At 56.5% G+C, this 18,711-nt stretch overlaps 1 protein-coding gene across 1 annotated transcript in view; it reads left to right on the top strand.

Annotated features, from left to right (window-relative positions):
• The window catches only part of MYO5B (myosin VB), a 306,778-nt gene that overhangs the window by 230,532 nt on the left and 57,535 nt on the right, over positions 1–18,711 (top strand). Inside the window, exons 18-21 of the mRNA XM_062201653.1 lie at positions 6,704–6,815; positions 9,719–9,930; positions 11,751–11,907; positions 13,585–13,824. Of these exons, the coding sequence (XP_062057637.1) occupies positions 6,704–6,815; positions 9,719–9,930; positions 11,751–11,907; positions 13,585–13,824 (721 nt within the window). The remainder of the gene's footprint in view (positions 1–6,703; positions 6,816–9,718; positions 9,931–11,750; positions 11,908–13,584; positions 13,825–18,711) is intronic.

Genomic DNA, 18,711 nt, shown 5'->3' with positions numbered 1-18,711 from the left:
TCTGAAGGCAAGTTGAATGGGCGTCTTTGATGCGAGGAATTGTGGCTTCCAGCAGCATCCTCATCTCTCCCGTGGACGTGGCCAAAGGCAGGATGTGGCAGAGGGCCATCTGGGATTGCAGAGAGCTGTGCTGCACCATCCGCAAGGCGCTGCCCCAGGAGCCCACGCAGGGGGCTCTGGCGGTCCCTGCATCTAGCCTGCTGATGCCCTGGAAGGGGAATTCTCACATCTCCACCAAGGTTAAAACATGCCCAGAGCCCCCGGCCCACCAAATGGAACAAATGAACAATTGCAGGCCAGCAGCGGTGCCGGCTGCTCCCTTGCTCCACCCTCAGACTTCAGTACACCTGTCTACTTTTGTTCTCCCTAAGAATTATGGCTCCCTGGGAGCCTGATTTTCAATGAAAATGTGGTGTTCCATTGAAATGCTGTGTGCGGTGGCTAAGAGATATGTTCCCTGTGATGCACATAAAGCATGGTGATGGATGAGCTGTCCCGGCAGGGAAGCTCGGCCACTGCTCCAGCTGCCCCCAGGGCTGGGGCATCTGCAGTCACCTGGCTCCCTCTCCAGGGGTTCCCAGCAGCCTCAAGTCCCTGAGGAATGGGGAAGAATTTACTACTTAGCCCAGCACATGGTGGGGGAGCTTGTGAGTGTTCAGTGTTAATATCAAAGACAAAGTCTCTGCCTAGATTTCGTTCTCCACTCTATTCATGAGAGCTGAGTAGTGCCTGCCCTCCCAGCATCCATGACTCCACCCCCACGTGGAATAAATGGCATGAGACTGTGGAGCTAAGACCGAGGCCCTAGGAAACCCCGCTTCACGTACTTAACTGTGCTCGATGCCCGTGCTCTGAAACTCCCCACAGAGCGAGAGTCACGCACAGCCGTGCATTGTCAGGATTCTTGACCTCACGGTCTCGCAGCCTTGACTTCTGGTGCCCTCACCTCTTAGCTGAGAAACCATTGCCTGCTCCAAGATGACCAAGTTACGACTCTTTGTCTTCTGAGAATTTCACAGTTGCAGGCCTTTCATCCATTTTGAGATAATTTGTGTGTGATGGGAAGGGCAGGGGTCTAGCCTCGTTCTTTTTTACGTGGTTCCCCAGCTGTCCCAGCACCAGTTGTCAAAAAAACCACGTGGACGGTTGGCGTGAGCAGAGTAGGTGGTGTCACCTGTTTCATGGTTGAGGACACCACGCCCAGAGAGGATCCGTGATCCCATCCATCCTCCCCGACACAGAGGGGTGGAGCTGCCCTTCCAGGCTCCCAGCAGGTTGAGGGTACCTACCCCTGTGGGTCTCGAAGCTGCTGGTCTCTTCTCCGACTGGGGCCTCTTGTGTCCCTTTCCAAGGTTTGTCCATCATGACACAGTGCAGGGAACTTTGCTAGCCAACAGCATTTATTTCTCTGCCGCTGTTGCTCCCAATGGAAGGAGGAGGAGGAGCGTGTGTTGCTTGGTGGCTGTAGTGAAAGTTACCCAGAGAAGCGACCACTGGCCCTGGTGGCCGGGTCTCATGGTGTGAGACTTCTGCCCACAGCTGGTCTTGGTTCCCATGCGGGAGACTGCAGGGAGGGGCAAGGCTCCTGAGCTAGAAGCGTATCCCCTGCGTTCCGTGCTGGGATGCCAGGAGTCTGTAGCCCGAGAGGAATGGCGGCACAGTGGGCTGTCTGGAAGCACAGGCTGACCCACCGAGTCCTGCCTCGGACAGCTCTGAGTCTCCGCTTTCCTGGGGGCTGTCTTTGGTGACCCTCCTTTGCGGTCTCACGTCTCGGAGGTTAAGTGACTTAGCGCCGGGCACCTTGGTCTTGCCGGAGGAAGTCTCTGGGTTTGTGTGATCCAGTCCCCCCACCGCCCCGCACGAAGTGCTACCAGTTCGGCAGAAACACCTGGTCTGTTCACGCTGGTCCCATGGGGACCTCTGTGGATTATGCTCTTCTGCAGAATATTCCAGGGTTGGGCTGCAGCTGAGAATTGAGGCAGCCAAAATGCACACGTGCACACACACACCCACCCCACCCCACCCCACCCCACCCCACCCCAGCGACTGTTTCCTTCCCCTTCCCAGCAGCTCTATCACCGCTCGCTGTCTGGGGACCTGGGGAGCACATTACAGGGTGGGCCCTGCTGAGTGCTTGCCTCAGCTCATCCCATACCGGCCTCGCTGCTGCCGCTGCTGATTGCCCCGTTCTTACCAGGGAGCTCTCTCAGATCTGGGCTTTTCCCATACTCAGCTGTGACCACTTGACCAGGTCAGGGCACCTGCTCCCTAGCAGCCCCGAGGCACGTTCCTCTAGCAGAGGAAGCATGACATCAAAGTTCAGGGCGCTCAGCTAACCCCCCCACCCCAGCATGGGAGTCAGAATCCAGGGAGAGCGGCTTGGGATTGGGATTGGGATTGGGATTGCTAAGACTCCACAGAGCACAGGAGCTGGGTCTGGGCTCAGACTTTGGGTGGGTGGAGAGGAAGGAAGGGACAAGCAGCCAGGAATGGGGTTAGGAGACACCTCCGGGACAGTGAGCAGCAGGTCAGAACTGAGGGTGGGACAGGGGTCTCCAGGGCCACCTGGTGAGGCCTGGCCCAGCAGGGAAGGGGCCGTGCTGTAGAGGCAGGTGGTAGTCTCCATTTGTTCTCAAGATTGCCTGTTTTAAAGCATCTTGCAAGTGTTTTAAATGTGCCTTTTAAATGTCTCCGTGAATGGAACAGGGGGTGGGAGAGACGGTCCAAAGGGGCCAGATGTCCTGTGTTGTGTGGTGCTGTTGCTGCCCCCAAGGCCAGTAGCGCCCTTGTGGAGCAACACTGGTCAAAAGCAACAGTTGACCCTGGGGGTTTCAGCCACTGGCATGATCAGGAAAATACAGTTCTTAAAACCGGGTCGAAGATACTGTACTGGTTGATAAGCACTGGGTGGTTTAAAGCTGTTGGAAGAGAAGCCCTGGCCAGAGGTGGCCCAGCTCCAGCAGGGAAGCTGACCCACGTCCGAGTGTCTGTAATGTGAGGCTCATTGGGAATTGCTCAGGTGCCACCAGAGACTCCATTGTGGAAAGGCCTGGACAGCCCTGTGGTCCCCACGAGGGGACGTCCCATGTCAACAGGGTCCAGGCCACTTGCATCTCAAGATCCCTGTCACATCCGAAAGTCGTCGTCTTGGCACTCCACTGCGTCTCTGTGGAGGCCGTGCTGTGAGAGGGAACAGGGAGGCAGCTTTGCCTCAGAGGCCCTGGGAAAGTGAAAGGCCTCGGCTAGGGGCTCTTAGCACAACACTTCCATAGCTAACCCTGTGTCTCTAGGGGAGCACCTGCCCCAGCCTTCCCGCTGCCCAGTGGGGAGTCTGTCTTCACCCAGGAGCCCTGCAGCCCTTCCTACCTGTGCCCTCTCCTTGGTGCAGGGGTGCGTGGGGGAGTCGGGCAGATCCCTGGAAGCTTTGCAGCTTGCCAGCAGCTCCATGCCATGACCTTGGCTGCGAGCCCTGGAGGACCGTGTGTGTGCTGGGCGATGCTGCTCCCACTGCACAGATGGGAGGGGTGAGGCATCCCTGCTGGACACCACTGGCTGGCGTCGGATCCAGGCTTCTGTATCGGGCACGCTATGCCCCGAGCCCTTCCCATGCTGGCCTGCGAGGTCTTCGCAGTCTTGTCCCCATTCTTGGGCTCTCCTTGACTTATGGATCTGTCAGCAGGAAGGTTTTCAAATTAGAAGCGTTTAAGGTTTTCAGCCCAGCTAAAGGCTGCTTTAATTATTTCCACAGTGAAATCACAAACTCGGGGAGAATTAAGATGAGTGAGTACGCGAATAACCCCAAATGCCAAACGTGGGAAGTGCACAGTGGCTGCATGGGAGGGTGGCGCCTGCCAGGTCGGGCTTTGGAGACCACGTCACAAGACCAGATGTTGACAGCTGGGCAGCTCCTTCTCTAGGCGTTGCTCCACGTGCGTCTTCCTCCACTCCATCTCGCACTACTTGGGAGTGTGGGTAGAACGCAAGTGGGTCTGTGTTGAAGGCTTGGGGACTGGGAAGACCCTGGGGAAATTCGGCGGCATGGGCACATGCCTAGAACACCCTGCACATCTGACTGTAGGTCGCCGTCTCTGGCTCTCTCCCAGGCCTCTGGGATTCAGTCCGTCAAGGATCCATCTGGGCATGGAGTTTCCCTGCCACTGATTGTGTGTGATTAAAATCGTTAAAGCAGCGTTTAGCCCGGCAAGTGACCTGAGCTGCTCCCATTTGTAAAGCTGCCTGCTAGGGCTGACCAGTGATTCTGCAGGTCTGGGTCACACTCACTCTACAGCTGGAGGGGCAGAAAAGGCATCAGCTAGGTGAGCTGCAGGCACCCCCACCCCGCCTCCCCAAGGGGGTCCCCACTGCCCAGGAGCTGTGGAGCAGGGCACGTGCACTTGTTCCCCTGGGCTGACAGCTTTGCGGCAGACAGACCACTAAGGTGGAGGCATAGAGGAGATAAGTAGTTACCAGGGTCAGCAGGGAGGGCAGAGATGTGAGTGCCTACGCCTATGGGGTTTCCTTTGGGGGTGCTGAGAATGTTCTGGAATTTCCTGCTGGAGGATGGTCACACAACTTGGCAAACAGAGGAAGAACGATTGAGATGCCTGCTTGGAAAGTGAACTACGGCATGTGAGTTATGCTGTTCTTTTTAAGTTAAAACCTTGGTGGAGGGAAAGGCTTGGTAACCTCCAACCAGCCACTTTACACAGAGATAAGGAAGAAGGGAGAGCGTCGCTCTGCTGTTTGGCTTTAAGCCTCACCGTTTCTCAGAGGCCCCGTGTCTGCCACCAAACCCAGAGAGAGGCTGGTGAGGAAGCAGGGACGGGAAGAGGGCCAGGAGCTCAGGCTCGCTCTGCTCGCCCGAGGAGCCAGGGAGGGGATGGTCCCCGGGACCCTCAGGCCTAGGGTGTAGGTTGCGGGGTTCCAGGTCGGGCCCTCACCTCTGGAGAACCTGCTGCCCACACACAGGGTGTCCCTTCTGTCACCAGGGCTGCCTCACGCTCCACGGCCCTCGCTGCTTCTGGGAGAAGATTCCTAAAGGACTCTTAGAAAGCACAGAGCTCCCAGAGGAGGGCTCCGGTCCATTCCTCCGCACTGAGGCCATGGAGCCCTTCGTGAGGCCACGATGTGGGGGAGTAGCAGGTGCACGGTCTCGACCTAGCACCTAAGCCATATCCCAGAGAGCGCTGCCGAGTGTGGACTGCCTCGTGGCCTTGGGCAGCAGGAGCCAGAGCAGACTGTGCCCCTCGGCCCTGGGGGGCCAGGCTGACATGTCCTTCACAGGGGTTTAGGTTGGAAGTTCAGTCTTGTTGGGGTATGGATTGTGCTGCCTCACAGTCTGAGACACTATGGGGAGTGTGTGAACATCTCAAAATTGAGCTGGGAATCAGAGCGTCAAGGGATTGAGGAAGGGGCAGACCTGCCTGGAAAGTGGGGAATTTGCCCATTTGCTTAAGTGGAGACCTCCTCAGAGGCCAGGACCCCTCTGTAAACCAAGCTGCGTTCCCTGGGGGAGAGGGCCATGTGTCCCCATGTGCTGGTGTTGTCCCTCCAGTGGGCCTGGTTACTCTCATGGTCAGAGAAGATCATAAACCTTTGGGGAAAAAAATGGTTCCTTCTAAATTGTACCCAGATCTGAACAGTGTTATCTGGGGGCTAGGATATGACCATGTGTTATTTGCTAATGTGTTCTTTTTGGCATTAAAAAACAGTTTACAATGAGCAGTATTCATTCTGAAAGAAGAAAACGGACCAGCATTGAGGCACAGTGGGTTAAGCTGCTGCCTGCAATGCTGGTATCCCAGATCAGAGTGCTGGTTCAAGTCCCAGCTGCTCCACTTCCAATTCAGTTCCCTGCTAATGTGCCTGGGAAGGGAGCAGAAGATGCCCAAGTATTTGGGCCCCTGTCACCCACGTGAGAGACCCAGATAAAGTTCCTGGCTTCCAGCCATTACAGCCATTTGGGGAGTGAACAAGGTGATGGAATATCTTTCTGTCTCCCCCTTTCTCTGTGTCACTCTGCCTCTCAAATAAAGGAATAAGTCTTAAAAACACTGAAGGGGCCAGCGTTGTGATGTAGTGTTTAAAGCCGCCGCTTGCAGTACCGGCATCCCATATGGCTGCTGGTTTGAATCCCAGCTGCTCCACTTCCTATCCAACACTCTGCTATGGCCTGGGAAAGCAGTAGAAGATGGCCCAAGTCCTTGGGCCCCTGCACCTGCATAGGAGACCTGGGGGAAGCTCCTGGCTTCAGATCTCTGGCTGTTGCAGCCATTTGGGGAGTGAAACAGTAGATGGTAGACCTCTATCTCCATCTCCTTCTCTCTGTGTGTAACTCTTTCAAATTAAACACACACACACACACACACACACACACACACTGAAAAGCAAAGCTGCTCTCCAGGGAAGGCCCTGGCTGCTTCAGCAGCAGTAGAGAGAACTCCGCGTGCTTGGGTGGAGACCCTGACCCCTTCTCTGGGTGGTGCCTCGGGAGCCGCTTCTCCCTGGGCCCTCTGGTGGCACCTGCAGGCATGCACAGCACCCTGGGAGTTGGGGAGGCCTGTGGGGAGAACAGGATGCCCCTGGGGCTGTTTGTTCCATTCTGAGAAGGACTCCTGCCTGATACAAGCCTGCGGAGGCTCCCAGGAGACCCCCCCTCCTCCCCAGCAGGGTGTCACCTGACGTCCCTTTGCTTTCCCTGCAGGTGGGCCTACCACGACTTCTTCAACCGGTACCGGGTGCTGGTCGCGAAGAGGGAGCTGGCCAACACGGACAAGAAGGCCGTCTGCAAGACTGTCCTGCAGGACCTCCTTAAGGTGCGAGGACGTGGGCTGTGTGCTGTGGGTGGCGGCGGCGGCGGTGGTGATGGTGGTAGTGTTCTGCCCGTTGAACCTCTGAGCTGTTCCCCGTTTCCCCACATCCCTTACTAAACCCACCAGAGCACTCTGCTGCACCTGCAGGAGATGGAATTCTTCGTGCAGCTCGCTGGGGTGGCTGCACGCCGCTGGCCCAGGAGCCCTGCTCAGGCTCCCTAGGGGCTCCATAGCTCAGCCTACCTGACCCCCGGAGCCTGAGCATAGCCCAGAAATCAGCAGAGGGGCAAATGGCTGCACTGCTGGGGTCTTGCCTGTTTGCACACCCAGCCCGAGGCTCAGCTCATTTCCACAGTTTAAATAACACAGCAGGTTTTATGCTGGAATCTCACCTGGCAGAGCTGTAAAAGCAGATCTGTTGGGGGCCTTTGGGGAGAGGCAGGTCCTCAAGTGCTTCCATAGCTTCGGGAACTCAGCGACTGTAGCAGATGGCTGTCACTGTCTCAAGGGACTAGGTCATAGCAAAAGTCCTCCTTTGGGGAAGGTGATGTAAGAGTTACTTAAAGGATTTCAAATTTCAACTGTGACTTTGCCAGGAAAGTCTACCCGGATGTAGCTGCCTGGTGAGCGATCAGGGTTTGGGGTGGTGGTTTGTCTTCTGCCCGTCTCGGCTGCTCACGTCTGTGGCTGTAGATGGTGCAAGATGGTGCCCTCGATGCATATGTAGTTTTAAAGCTCCCTTTAAACAACGGGGGGCTCCTTGCCTCACTCCCCCTACCCCCTCTGTTTTTTCTCACAGTGGGGCGATGGTCTGGATAATCGAGGCTTGTGGTTGGTTAGTTGCACTCTGGATGGTTGAGATTTTTGCTGTGGTTCACCTGTCAGGGTCCACATTTTAGCATAGCATTTCTCATGGGTGAGAAAAGAAATTGCTCACGTGCAGCTGCTCTCGGTTAAGAGGAAGCACCAGGAGAGCTTGTCCTCGCTGCTCCCAGGAGCTGGCTGCCTGGTGTGCGGCCCAGGCCTGTGCATAGCCCGCTGTACCCCATGGCTGCATTCTGGGGCTCATCCTGTGCCGCATTTCTCTGAGGTTAATAGCAGAACCTCTACTTCCAAGCAGCAGATACAGTAGAGGGACACAGGTCAGACTGCTGGGGTCACCTTCCTCCTGTGTTACCCACTGCCTCAGCTGGCAGGGCCAAGTGCCGGGTGCCCGGGGCTGCCCCTGGGATGCGCCCGTATGTGGGGCCTACTGGGCACGGCTGCCCTTCCTCCCACTGATGAGCAGGCTAAGGCTTCGCAGTGGACTGACTCAGGAACCCGAGTCCGAAGTATGATGCTCACCGTTGCAGTCTGACTGTGCACAGTTAGTCTCTGAAAACGTGTGGTCCCTGCCAGCGAGCCAGCTAAGTGGCCGTTGGTGTAGAGAGCTTTCAGCCGCCATGGATGGGCTGTCCCAGTGTTCCGTCCCAGCAGGAAGAGTGGGCTGCATCGCTGTAGCAGGTGCAGCTCAGGCTGTGTTTGCAGGTGCAGAGAAAACCTCCTGTAATACTTTGGGGTGGGGAGGTTGATTGCAGCCTGTTACTGCGTGGGCCGCTATATGGTCATTTGAGGATAGTTTTTTTTTCTAAATTAATAGCTGTACATGTTTATGGGCTACTGTGTGGCCTTTTGGTACATGTGTGCCAAGTGTGGTGATCAGATTGGGGTGATGTCCACGCCCCTTTGCGTGTGGAACATGGAGGCCCCTTCCATTCACTGATCGATGCACACCTGGTCCTTGTGAACTCCAGTCACGGCGCTGAGCTGGGCAACTGGAGGAACTCGGTCACTCCACAGCCTCTAGTGATTACTTTCCTGGTTCAGATTGTGGTTTGTGGCTTTTTTTTAGCTTCCACACATGAGGAAGAACATGCCGACTTTCTCTCTCTGTCTGGCTTACTTCCCTGAATACAATGTCTTCCAGTTCCACCCAATTTGCTGCAAATGACAGAGCTTCGTTTTCTCTTTTATGACTGAGTAGAATCCATTGTGTGTGTGTATACACGTATGTACACATGTATGTACACATACATGCTGCATTTTCTCCATCTGTTCATCTGATGATGGACACCATGGTGGATTCTATTTGTCGACTGTTAACAAACACGGACCAGGTCTCTGACACAGTGACTCTGTGTGTTTCGCACGTATACCCCGTAGTGGGATTGCTGGGTCACATGTCAGTTCTGTTTCTAGGTTTTTAAAGAATCTCCATGCTGTTTTGCATAGCATAAGGAGTCTTTTTTAAAAAATGTAGACCAGATCGGGTCGTTCCCTTGCTCCCAGCTTTGCTGTCACTCCCGTCCCGACTTTGCACTGCTGCCTTCAAGGCCCCTGGCGACCGGCGGCTCCACCACCCGCCTTCCATTACCCATAGGCGGCTGTCCTGGCTCTCCAGCCCTGGGTCACGCCCAGCTCGTTGCCACCGCAGGGCATTGGCACCTGCTATTCTGAGGCTCCTCCCCTTGTGTTTCCACGCTTGCCTCCTTCGGTTCACTCAGGTCTGTGCTCAGATGTCACCTTGATGGTGGCACTTGCCTTCGTCTCACCTCCCCTGCCTTCGTCTCGCCTCCCCTGCCTCCTGGTCCCCACCCCACCCGAGAGTGTAGTGTCGTGCACTCGTCTGTCTGCCCTCGCCATGGTGTTGGTTCCTTGAGAGCAGGTGTCTTGTTCCCTACCACATCCTGGACAGCTAAGCCCGGAGCCTGCCACCCAGGACGGGGTTTGGTGTCTATTAACTGAATACTCGGGGCTCACCTGTGTCTGCAGGGGAGAGGCCTGCGGAATCGGGCAAGGGCTTCTGTCCCGGGGTGGTGTGGGGCACGTGGCCTCGCTCCTCACCGACTACTCCATGCCTTGTGAAGGATCCCGACAAGTTCCAGTTCGGCCGCACCAAGATCTTCTTTCGGGCAGGCCAGGTGGCCTACCTGGAGAAGCTGCGAGCTGACAAGTTCCGGGCAGCCACCATCATGATCCAGAAAACCGTCCGCGGCTGGCTGCAGAAGGTGAAATACCGCAGGCTGAAGGGGGCAACCTTGACCCTGCAGAGGTACTGCCGAGGATACCTGGCCCGCAGGTGAGCCCGGGTGGGAAGTGGCTGGGGTGGGGAGATGGGCATGGCCGCTCTCACCCCCGTGGTTAGAGTGGCCGCCTCCAGGCCCTGTGGTGTCTTGTCCCTGCCCGTCCTGTGGCTGCCCTCCTCGCCTTAGGGAGCAGGTCTATTTCCCAGGACTCCAGTGCCCCATCTGTCCCCATCCCACCTGCACCAAGCTAGGACCAGCTGATTTTGCCACAAAGCAGCCATCTGGCCTTTGCCTGAACCCCAAAGCTCATGGGGATGCAAGGGGAGGAAAGCTCTCCTAGGAAAAGGTTCAGATGCAGCCTTCATGTCGCAGCTCATGGGCGCTCAGCCTAACGGCTTGTGCACGCATTTCAGAAGCCCCTGGAGCTGGGAACCAAGGTCCCCCTTAGGGGCTCTTGCACCATTCCAGCACAGGGAGGATGACCTGTCAAAGCAGAAGCAGCAACCTGCAGCCGGGGCACTGGGCAGGCTCACCTGCCAGCGCGGTGCCACCCAGGGGAGCTCTCTCCACCACTGCGTCCAAGCTGATGACGTGCTAGGGCGGCTGCAGCCGTGCCCGCCGACGTAGGTGTAGGGGACACAGCCCCTGGTGAGATGCCCCCCCGGGCCTTTCCAGCAGTTATGTGAGTTGGGCTGAGCCCTGATTCATGGTCAGTGCTGTCCCTAGGGAGGAGCATTTCCTTAGAGTCGTGACCATAACCACCATGAAGTCTCCCATTGGTAAGCCGAAGTTCACGAGTGGCAGCTTGGTCATCTGTGCGAGAAATAAAAAGCAAGAACAAGAGAGCCCCCAGGCTCCAAGCCCAGAGCAGGTGCCCTGTGTCCTAACGTTAGAGCGCTGCCCTCCTCAAGCCCTCGTGTGCTGGCCATGAGCTGTCTATCCAAGCAAGAGCAGAGATGCCAGCAGCCACCTGCGAGCTGTCGCGAGATGAGCTCCACAGCAGCAGGGAGGAGGGGAGCGTTGGCGGTGATGTCCACGCCGAGTGACTCCCGGCAGTCTTTGCCGACTCGTCAGATCGCAGTCACGGGCCCTTGTGCCTGGGGCTCTGCCTTGGGCTCCCAGGCTGGCAGTGAGCTGTGAGTCAGAGCTGGCCCGTGTTCTCCCTGCGGGGAGTTTGCCATCTGCAGATCAGTAGGGCCCGTGTATGAAGCAGGTGCATTCAACAGGCAGGGTGTGCGTGGGGCGGGTCATTGCCTCTGGGCCTCGCAAAGTGGCATCTGAGGTCCTTTCTGGCGTTTCACGTTGAGTCTAGTTGAGCACTTGCAGCAGTGAACTTGAAGCCAAACCAGAGCCTTCAGAAGGGTGCAACGTGTCAGACAGGCTCTCGTGGGAGGTGAGGTAGGGACTGCAGAAACAAAAAGGGGGAGGCAATGTGTGCATCCAGGGCATCCTCGCGGAAAGGGGTGGGTGGGCGGGCGAGGAGCCAGGGAGGCAGCGGTGTGGGCCCGGGAAGGTTGTAGTCGTTCCGCAAACATTGCCAGCACCTGCTGGGCCAGGCCCGAGCCAGATGCAGGGTGCCTGGGCTGGCGGAGCTCAGAGGGACGGTGACATAGAGTGCCGAGGGTGAAGTCATGGATGAGTTGGTTGCATGAGGATCACGGAGGAAGAGGGCAGGGTCACCCTGAATTGAAGCTCATGGAAAGGAAGTGAGCCCGAGTGTCACGTGCCCAAGCCGCTGCTGGGATTGATGAGGGTGGCGAGAGTCGGTTTGGCCTGGGGATGTCCAGGCAGTGCCCCAGAGGGAGGGGCGTGCGCTGTGGATGACTCTGGGTCTTGCGGGCCAACCTGACCTGGCTGCCTCCCGCTCCCCCAGGCTGGCCGAGCACCTGCGGAGGACCAGGGCGGCCGTGGTGCTGCAGAAACAGTACCGCATGCGGAGGGCACGCCTGGCCTACCAGCGGGCGCGCAGGGCTGCCATTGTCATCCAGGCCTTCGCTCGGGCCATGTTCGTGCGCAGAATCTACTGCCAGGTGAGCTGCCCCCAGGAGGGACGTGCAGGCCGCTGGTTCATGCTTTAGGCTGCAGCAGGTCACGGCCACCGGTGTGGGTGTTTGTTGGGAACTCCCAGCTCGCCTCAGGCACTTCACGGCTCTGCTCTCAACGGGTTCTTTCCAAAGCCCCAAAGGGAGGAAGAGTGGATGTCCTGTACCCCCTGGAGACCTGAGCGGCTCACAGAAGCTGACTCTGCCTGGGGGCCCGTGTCAGGCAGCTGCAGGGCCCAGTCTCGGGCGCGTTCAGGGAGGGACGCTGGCCGTCAGCAGGCCTGGCCCCTTCCTTTGCCGGGTGAGGACCCCGGCCCCTGGCAAGGAGAGGTAGGGAGGGCGCCCCACTTCTGCCTGCCTGGTGTTGCTCTTGGTGTTGTCCCGGCGAGGCTGAGAGCCCTCCGTCAGGACACGCCGGCACGGCCAGGTTACACCAACACCACTGAGCGCAGCACCGAGTGGAAAAGTGAATCGGGAGAGAATGTCTCAAAGTCTTGTTTCTCTGAGTGAACCTCCTCTTCTACAGTCAGAGATGTGATTTTCTAAATAGCAGGACTCAATCGCCAAGTTGGTGTGCGCGTGGAGACATCCAGCCAGTGGGAGAAGGTTCTGTGAACTCTTGAGAGACAGGGGCAGGTTTGGAGGCAGCCAGCAGGGGGCAGCAGACGCAAGGCGGCAGCACTAGGTGGGACTCTGAGCTCCGGCAGCTGCAGCCCTGGGTGTGCTCCCATCTGCGCATGCTTGCTTGTTTACTCCTCTGCTCCACCAGCATTTATTAAGCAGGGAAGTGGGGGGGAGAACGTCCATGATGCTTTCTCTTAGTGTAGTAAATTAGCTAGGAAAAACGAAGCCCAGGGAATTGGAAGCTCAATTCGTCATTGTAAACCAGAAACTCACTGTGGCCTCTCACGGGAACAAACCACTTCATCTTCCAGCCCACCAACCCCGGGATGGCACCCACAGCTGTTAAATGGGAGAACAACTGGGTGGTCCATAGGCCCCTCAGCACTGAGAGTTTTGGATGGTGGCTCCTTAACCAGTAAAACAGAGCCGGGAAATTTGAGTCGAGTCCCTGCGGGCTTGTGGGTTGCAGAGCCGAGTTAAAACCTGTGCCTTGGCCGGCGCTGCAGCTCACTAGGCTAATCCTCTGCCTGCGGCACCGGCACACTGGGTTCTAGTCCTGGTCGGGGAGCTGGATTCTGTCCCGGTTGCCCCTCTTCCAGGCCAGCTCTCTGCTGTGGCCAGGGAGGGCAGTGGAGGATGGCCCAAGTGCTTGGGCCCTGCACCCCATGGGAGACCAGGAGAAGCACCTGGCTCCTGGCTTCGGATCAGCGCGGTGCGCCGGCTGCAGCATGCCAGCCGCGGCGGCCATTGGAGGGTGAACCAACAGAAAAGGAAGACCTTTCTCTCTGTCTCTCTCTCTCACTGTCCACTCTGCCTGTCAAAAAAAAAGAAAAGAAAAGAAAAGAAAAGGAAAGAAAAGAAAAACCTGTGCCTTGAGCAAGCAGCCCCCAAAGCCTCAAGTCTCCGGGGCAGGTGCACTGTGTACCTCCTAAGATCAAGGCTGCCCTTGGCTCCCCAGGCCTTCCAGCAGTCATGGAGGCTCCCCTTGCCCCATCCATCCCATGGTGCTAACTCATAGGGGGGGTGCCTGTCCCCTGCCAGGTCCTCATGGAGCACAAGGCCACCGTCATCCAGAAGCACATGCGAGGCTGGAGGGCGCGCAGGCGTTTCCTGCAGCTGCGGGCCGCAGCCATCGTCATGCAGTGTGCCTTCCGGAGGCTCAAGGCCAAGCGGGAGCTGAAGGCCCTCAGGATCGAGGCTCGCTCGGCGGAGCACCTGAAGCGGCTCAACGTGGGCATGGAGAACAAGGTGGTCCAGCTGCAGCGGAAGATCGACGACCAGGTGAGCAGCAGGAGCTCCGCCCCAGGGCGCAGTGCCCGGGTGTGGCTGAGGGGGACCCACGGCTTCCTCGGGGCACTGCACCTGCCAGAGACTGATGGTGAGGACAGTTGCTGACCACGTAGGCAGAAAAGTGGCCCCTAGTGATGCAGTCCCCAATCCCTGGGGTGGAATGGGGGTGTAACCTCCCGTGGCACCGGGGACTCTGATTAAGTGTCACAAGAGGGGAGGACAGCCCTGGTGGGCCTGATGTCACCACGGGGCTCCTCCTGACGAGGCTGGAGGGGCAGGGGCTGGCAGTTTTGTGGGCGTGCAGGTACCTGTGGAAGCTGGGAAAGGGTCCCAGAGCCTCGAGAATGAACAAGTCCTGCTGACCCTGCCTGGCGTCTGACCCGGATGTGCAAGACAGTAGGCTGAGGCCGTCAGTTACGGCAGCGACAGGGAGCTGGCGCAGTGCCCAAACCTTGCCCTGCGGTGCTGACGGAGGGCATGGAGTTAGCGCTCTGCCCGTGGTAGGTTGTCTGCTCCCCATAACTGAGTCACACGCAGGTGGCAGTGGCAGGACCCTGGCTGTCTGGCTCCGGAGCCCGTGCCTGTCACCACTCTGCCCTGCTGCCGCTCTGTCCCACTGGGTGCCAGAAGTGGCATTCACCGCTGAATCAGTGCCATTCAGGTTCAGCTCTGCTGCTTGAAACTTGAGTAGGTGACTTAACCACTCTGAGCCTCAGCTTTCCTATCTCTACAATGGGGCTATAAGAGTGAATGCTCTAACACATTGGAAGGCCCTGGGATGCAGTAGAAAAACGTTCCCAGTACTATTGAGTCGGGGCATTTGTCCTCTGAGTTTCCACTCAGGGAGGGGACAGATTACTACATGGAATTCACATAAGCACAGGCCTGTAGGTTCACACAAGTGGGTGCCCATGTCCGTGTGCCCCCCTGGGGGGGCCGGTGGCCATCCCTCTTCCCCTGCAGAAGTGTTGCTCGGTGCCTGGCGGTTCAGTGCACACAGTGGCTTCGGCATGCATTGGGTGCTGTCTTTCAAGGGCAGACCCGTGTGCCAGTGAGGCCAGCAGCTTCTGGTCCCCTCTTGTTTCTGAGCACCGCCCGGCACCAAGCCCCACAATCCGTGCTTTTCTGCTGCCTCGCTTGGTCCTCACGATGCCGCCAGGTGATCTCATAGCTGAGGAGACTCTGGGTCAAGCACAGTAAGCTCCTTTCCAGGGTCAAGGTTAGAAAGTGCTAGAACCTGGGTCTGACCCCACAGCCATGGTGGCGATGGGAGGGGTGCTCGTTTTAACCCAGCCATGGCCGATGCGTTCTTTCCTGTGACTTGGGTTCCCAGGGTCTAAAGTAGATTCGTGGCTCATGTCAGGTGTTACGGTGACCCCAGGACCCTACATGGTTCTGCAGTGCCCCAGCAGGTTCCCGATGGCTCCTGAGATGGGAGGGGAGTGGCGAGAAAGAGAGGGAGTTGGAGTTGGGGCCACCAGGCGTGGCCTTGGAGGCCAGTGTTTTGATGGCCTGTTCTGCACCGGGGTGTGGTTTTTAAGCTATTTGTGACCCCACCTGGGCAGAGCAGTAAATGAGCCACCTTGTACCTGGATGGGCTGCCCTGAACAAGATCCCAGGAGCAGTGCACGGACGGCAGCAGGAGGTGCCTGCTTCCCCCTCCTGATGCACAGCAGGCTTTCTGCACGGTGACTGTCACCCTGGCTGTCTCCTCTCCGGGCGAGTCCTGCAGGATGCCTTGTCCTGCAGGATGCCTTGTTTGCCTGGGCTGCTTCACAGGGATGCAAGACAGAAAGCCCCAGCCCAGGGGAGAGAACACTCGGTCCCTGTGCCCTGTCAGCCCTAGGTCGGGGAGGGAGGCCCACCTGCTCTGAGGGACAGAGTGCAGAGGAGGAGGGTGGGTCCAGCACTGGCTGTTCTACGCAAACCCAAAACACCCAGGTGTGGTTAGTACTGTGTGGTTGCTGGTGGATGGCCAGAAAGGGCACTGCATGGTCAGATGTCATCAGGTAACCTTCCAGACAAGTGGCCTCTGACCCCAGCCCCTGCCAGGAGCCCTAGGAGCCGCCGGCCATGCTGACCCTGGGTTTCCAGCCGTTGGGCTCTGCGTTGACATTGATGGTTCCCAAAGTTGCCTGGAGAGGATAAAAATAAATCAAGTATTTTACAATCCACGTGCCTGAGCATCAAAGAGAAGCAGATTCAAAAGGTCTATTTTTAAAAAGAGCTTTTTGGCCCTAAGCTTCCTGCTTGGAGCATCTGTGCAGAGTGGCAGGTGGCAGCCACCCCGTGCAGGGCGCCCTGCGTGCAGAGGGGGTCAGGACACACGATGGGGCCTTGCTTCCTCCTGCCCCCACGTCTCTGCTGCCTGTATGCCAGGCCTCACCCTCCTATATTTTGACTCATTTAATCCTCACCATAACCCTGTGAGAATAACAGTAATATTGTTCCTGTTTTAAAAACCAGGAACTGAGGCACAGAGAGGTGTTAAGTAGCCTGCCTGAGGTCGTATGGCTATGTTGTAACACAGCTAGGATGGAAACTTGATGTCAAGGGGTATGTTCTGCACCCTCTGGCAAAACTGTGGGATCTCTGCCCACTGCGAGACCCTTGGGATTGAGAGCCCCTCAATGCAGGGGTCATGATCGTGGAGAAGGCATCGTCATGGGGACCGGCCAGCCTCTTACAGTGAGGGTGTGGCCTGGTGTCGGAGGATGTGCTTGATTGGCTGTTTGTTGATTGGGTCCTTTAGCAGGTGGGGCAAGGAGTTCGGAAGTAAATGAGTTTCTTTTCCTATAACTCCTGGAGATAGTGCAGGTAGCTGCCCTGTTGATGCAAAAGGTTCTGAAGCCAGAAGGAGATGGGCATTTGTCAGGAGCTCCATAGGCCAGAATGTCCCACGGAGTTCCAGCTGCACAGAGGTCTGGATGCTAGCTCAGCTGTAGTAGCCAGAGCTGGCAGCCTGGACATAATGAGGTCTTGAGTTCCTCCAAGGGGACCTCCAGCCCAGACATTCAGCCATGCCATAATCTGGCTAAAGTGGGATTCCTGTCCCCTAGCTGCACTGCAGAATCACCTGAGCGAGGGGAGGGTTATATTTTTTTATTTTTGAGTGACAGTGAGAGAGAGAGAGAGAGAGAGAGAGGTCTTCCTTCCATTGGTTCACCCCCTAAATGGCCACTACGGCCGGCGTGCTGCTCCGATCCGAAGCCAGGAGCCAGGTGCTTCCTCCTGGTCTCCCATGTGGGTGCAGGGGCCCAAGCACTTGGGCCATCCTCCACTGCCTTCCGGGGCCACAGCAGAGAGCTGGACTGGAAGAGGAGCAACTGGGACTAGAACCCGGCGCCCATGTGGGATGCCAGGGCTGCAGGCAGAGGATTAACCAAGTGAGCTACGGTGCTGGCCCCTCGAGGGGGAGGTATTGAAAGTATCCCCACTTGCAAACTGTTGAAATCTTTACTTAGTATCTACTAAATTGATCTTCTGTATATAAAGATAATTGAAAATAAATCTTGATGAAGAATGGGATGGGAGAGGGAGTGGGAGATAGGATGGTTGTGGGTTGGAGGGTGGTTTTGGGGGGGAAATCCACTACAATCCAAAAGTTGTACTTTGGAAATTTATATTTATTGAATAAAAGTTTAAAAAAAAAAAAAAGTATCCCCACTGTCAAGAAGTCAGCAAGAGATGCACTGAAAGATAAAGCCAGGGTAAGGTTAGCAGATTCATATCCCAAGGTCTTGGGCACATAGCTGTGGAGAAAAGACACAAATTTGACACTGAAGTCCCAAGAGATAAGAAACAGGGTCAGTGCAGAGCTCTTGAAAAGCAAAATCAATCAGAGGGTTGGAGCTGTCCATGGTGCTGACGCGTTATCTCTGCGGGGCTCTGTGACCCACGATAATCCACATGCCTTCATGGTGTCCTTTTTAGCAGTAAACACGGTGCTGGTTCCTGGGCCACCTCGTCCAGTTGCCCTGGGCTGACATCCTTCAGCCACAATGTTGTAGCACATAAACTCGGCTCTCTGCCAGTCTGCTTTGTTCAAACACATGTATAGAGTAACCCAGCCAGTTGAATTCATTTCCTTTTATAATAAGAATCAAGTTTCTTATACCCATAAATATATATATAAGGTTACATTTATATATGTATATCTTATCTTAAAAATAGGATGCTAATCTGTGTATTTGGGTCAGTAGCTTCTTAATCGATTTGATTCACTGGGCACTTAGTAAATTAATATTTTATGATTCACAAGAGCATTCATATGTTTGAAAGATAGTGTAACTCACAGATGTGTGGCCTTCCTGTGCCTCAGCGTTCTCAGCTGTGAAATGGGGGCATAGATTGTATTCAGTAGTATTTACAAGTGAGGAGTGAATGTGTAACAGACGCTCACAGTGAGCACCTGGCCATGGCTGTGGTGTTGGGGGCGTGTGCTGCTGCTGTTCACCATGCAGATGGTCTTGTAACGGTTTGCTTGTCCTCTCTCCACCCCCTTGGCCTATAGAGCATCAGTTGGGATCCACCCTGGTTGTGCAGGCTGTACACTGGACAGGGGTGTCTGGCAGCAGAGACAAGTGAGGGCTAGCCCCTGCTTTGTTTGATTATGAGTCTGCCCTACACCAGTGCTGTCTTGAGGGAGGGACATTCTTAGTTCCCAACTGTGAACCCCTGGGGCGTTCTATCCACTCACAGGGGCAGCTCTAGGGAGTCCAGCACCTTGGGAGAGGGGCTTTTTCTGGTTACCCAATGGAGCTGTAGGGACCAGCAGAGCCCCTGGAGTCACTGGTTGGAGGAGCAGGTGTATGACACGTGTTTTGGAAAGGGGGGCATTTCCAACCTGAAAAAGATCTTGCCTGAGCCTTTGAAAAC

Source organism: Lepus europaeus, chromosome 9 (genome assembly GCF_033115175.1).
Source record: "Lepus europaeus isolate LE1 chromosome 9, mLepTim1.pri, whole genome shotgun sequence".
Classification (NCBI taxonomy): domain Eukaryota; kingdom Metazoa; phylum Chordata; class Mammalia; order Lagomorpha; family Leporidae; genus Lepus; species Lepus europaeus.
The sequence above is the reverse complement of the archived record's forward strand: the minus strand, read 5'-3'. Positions and strand labels throughout refer to the sequence as shown.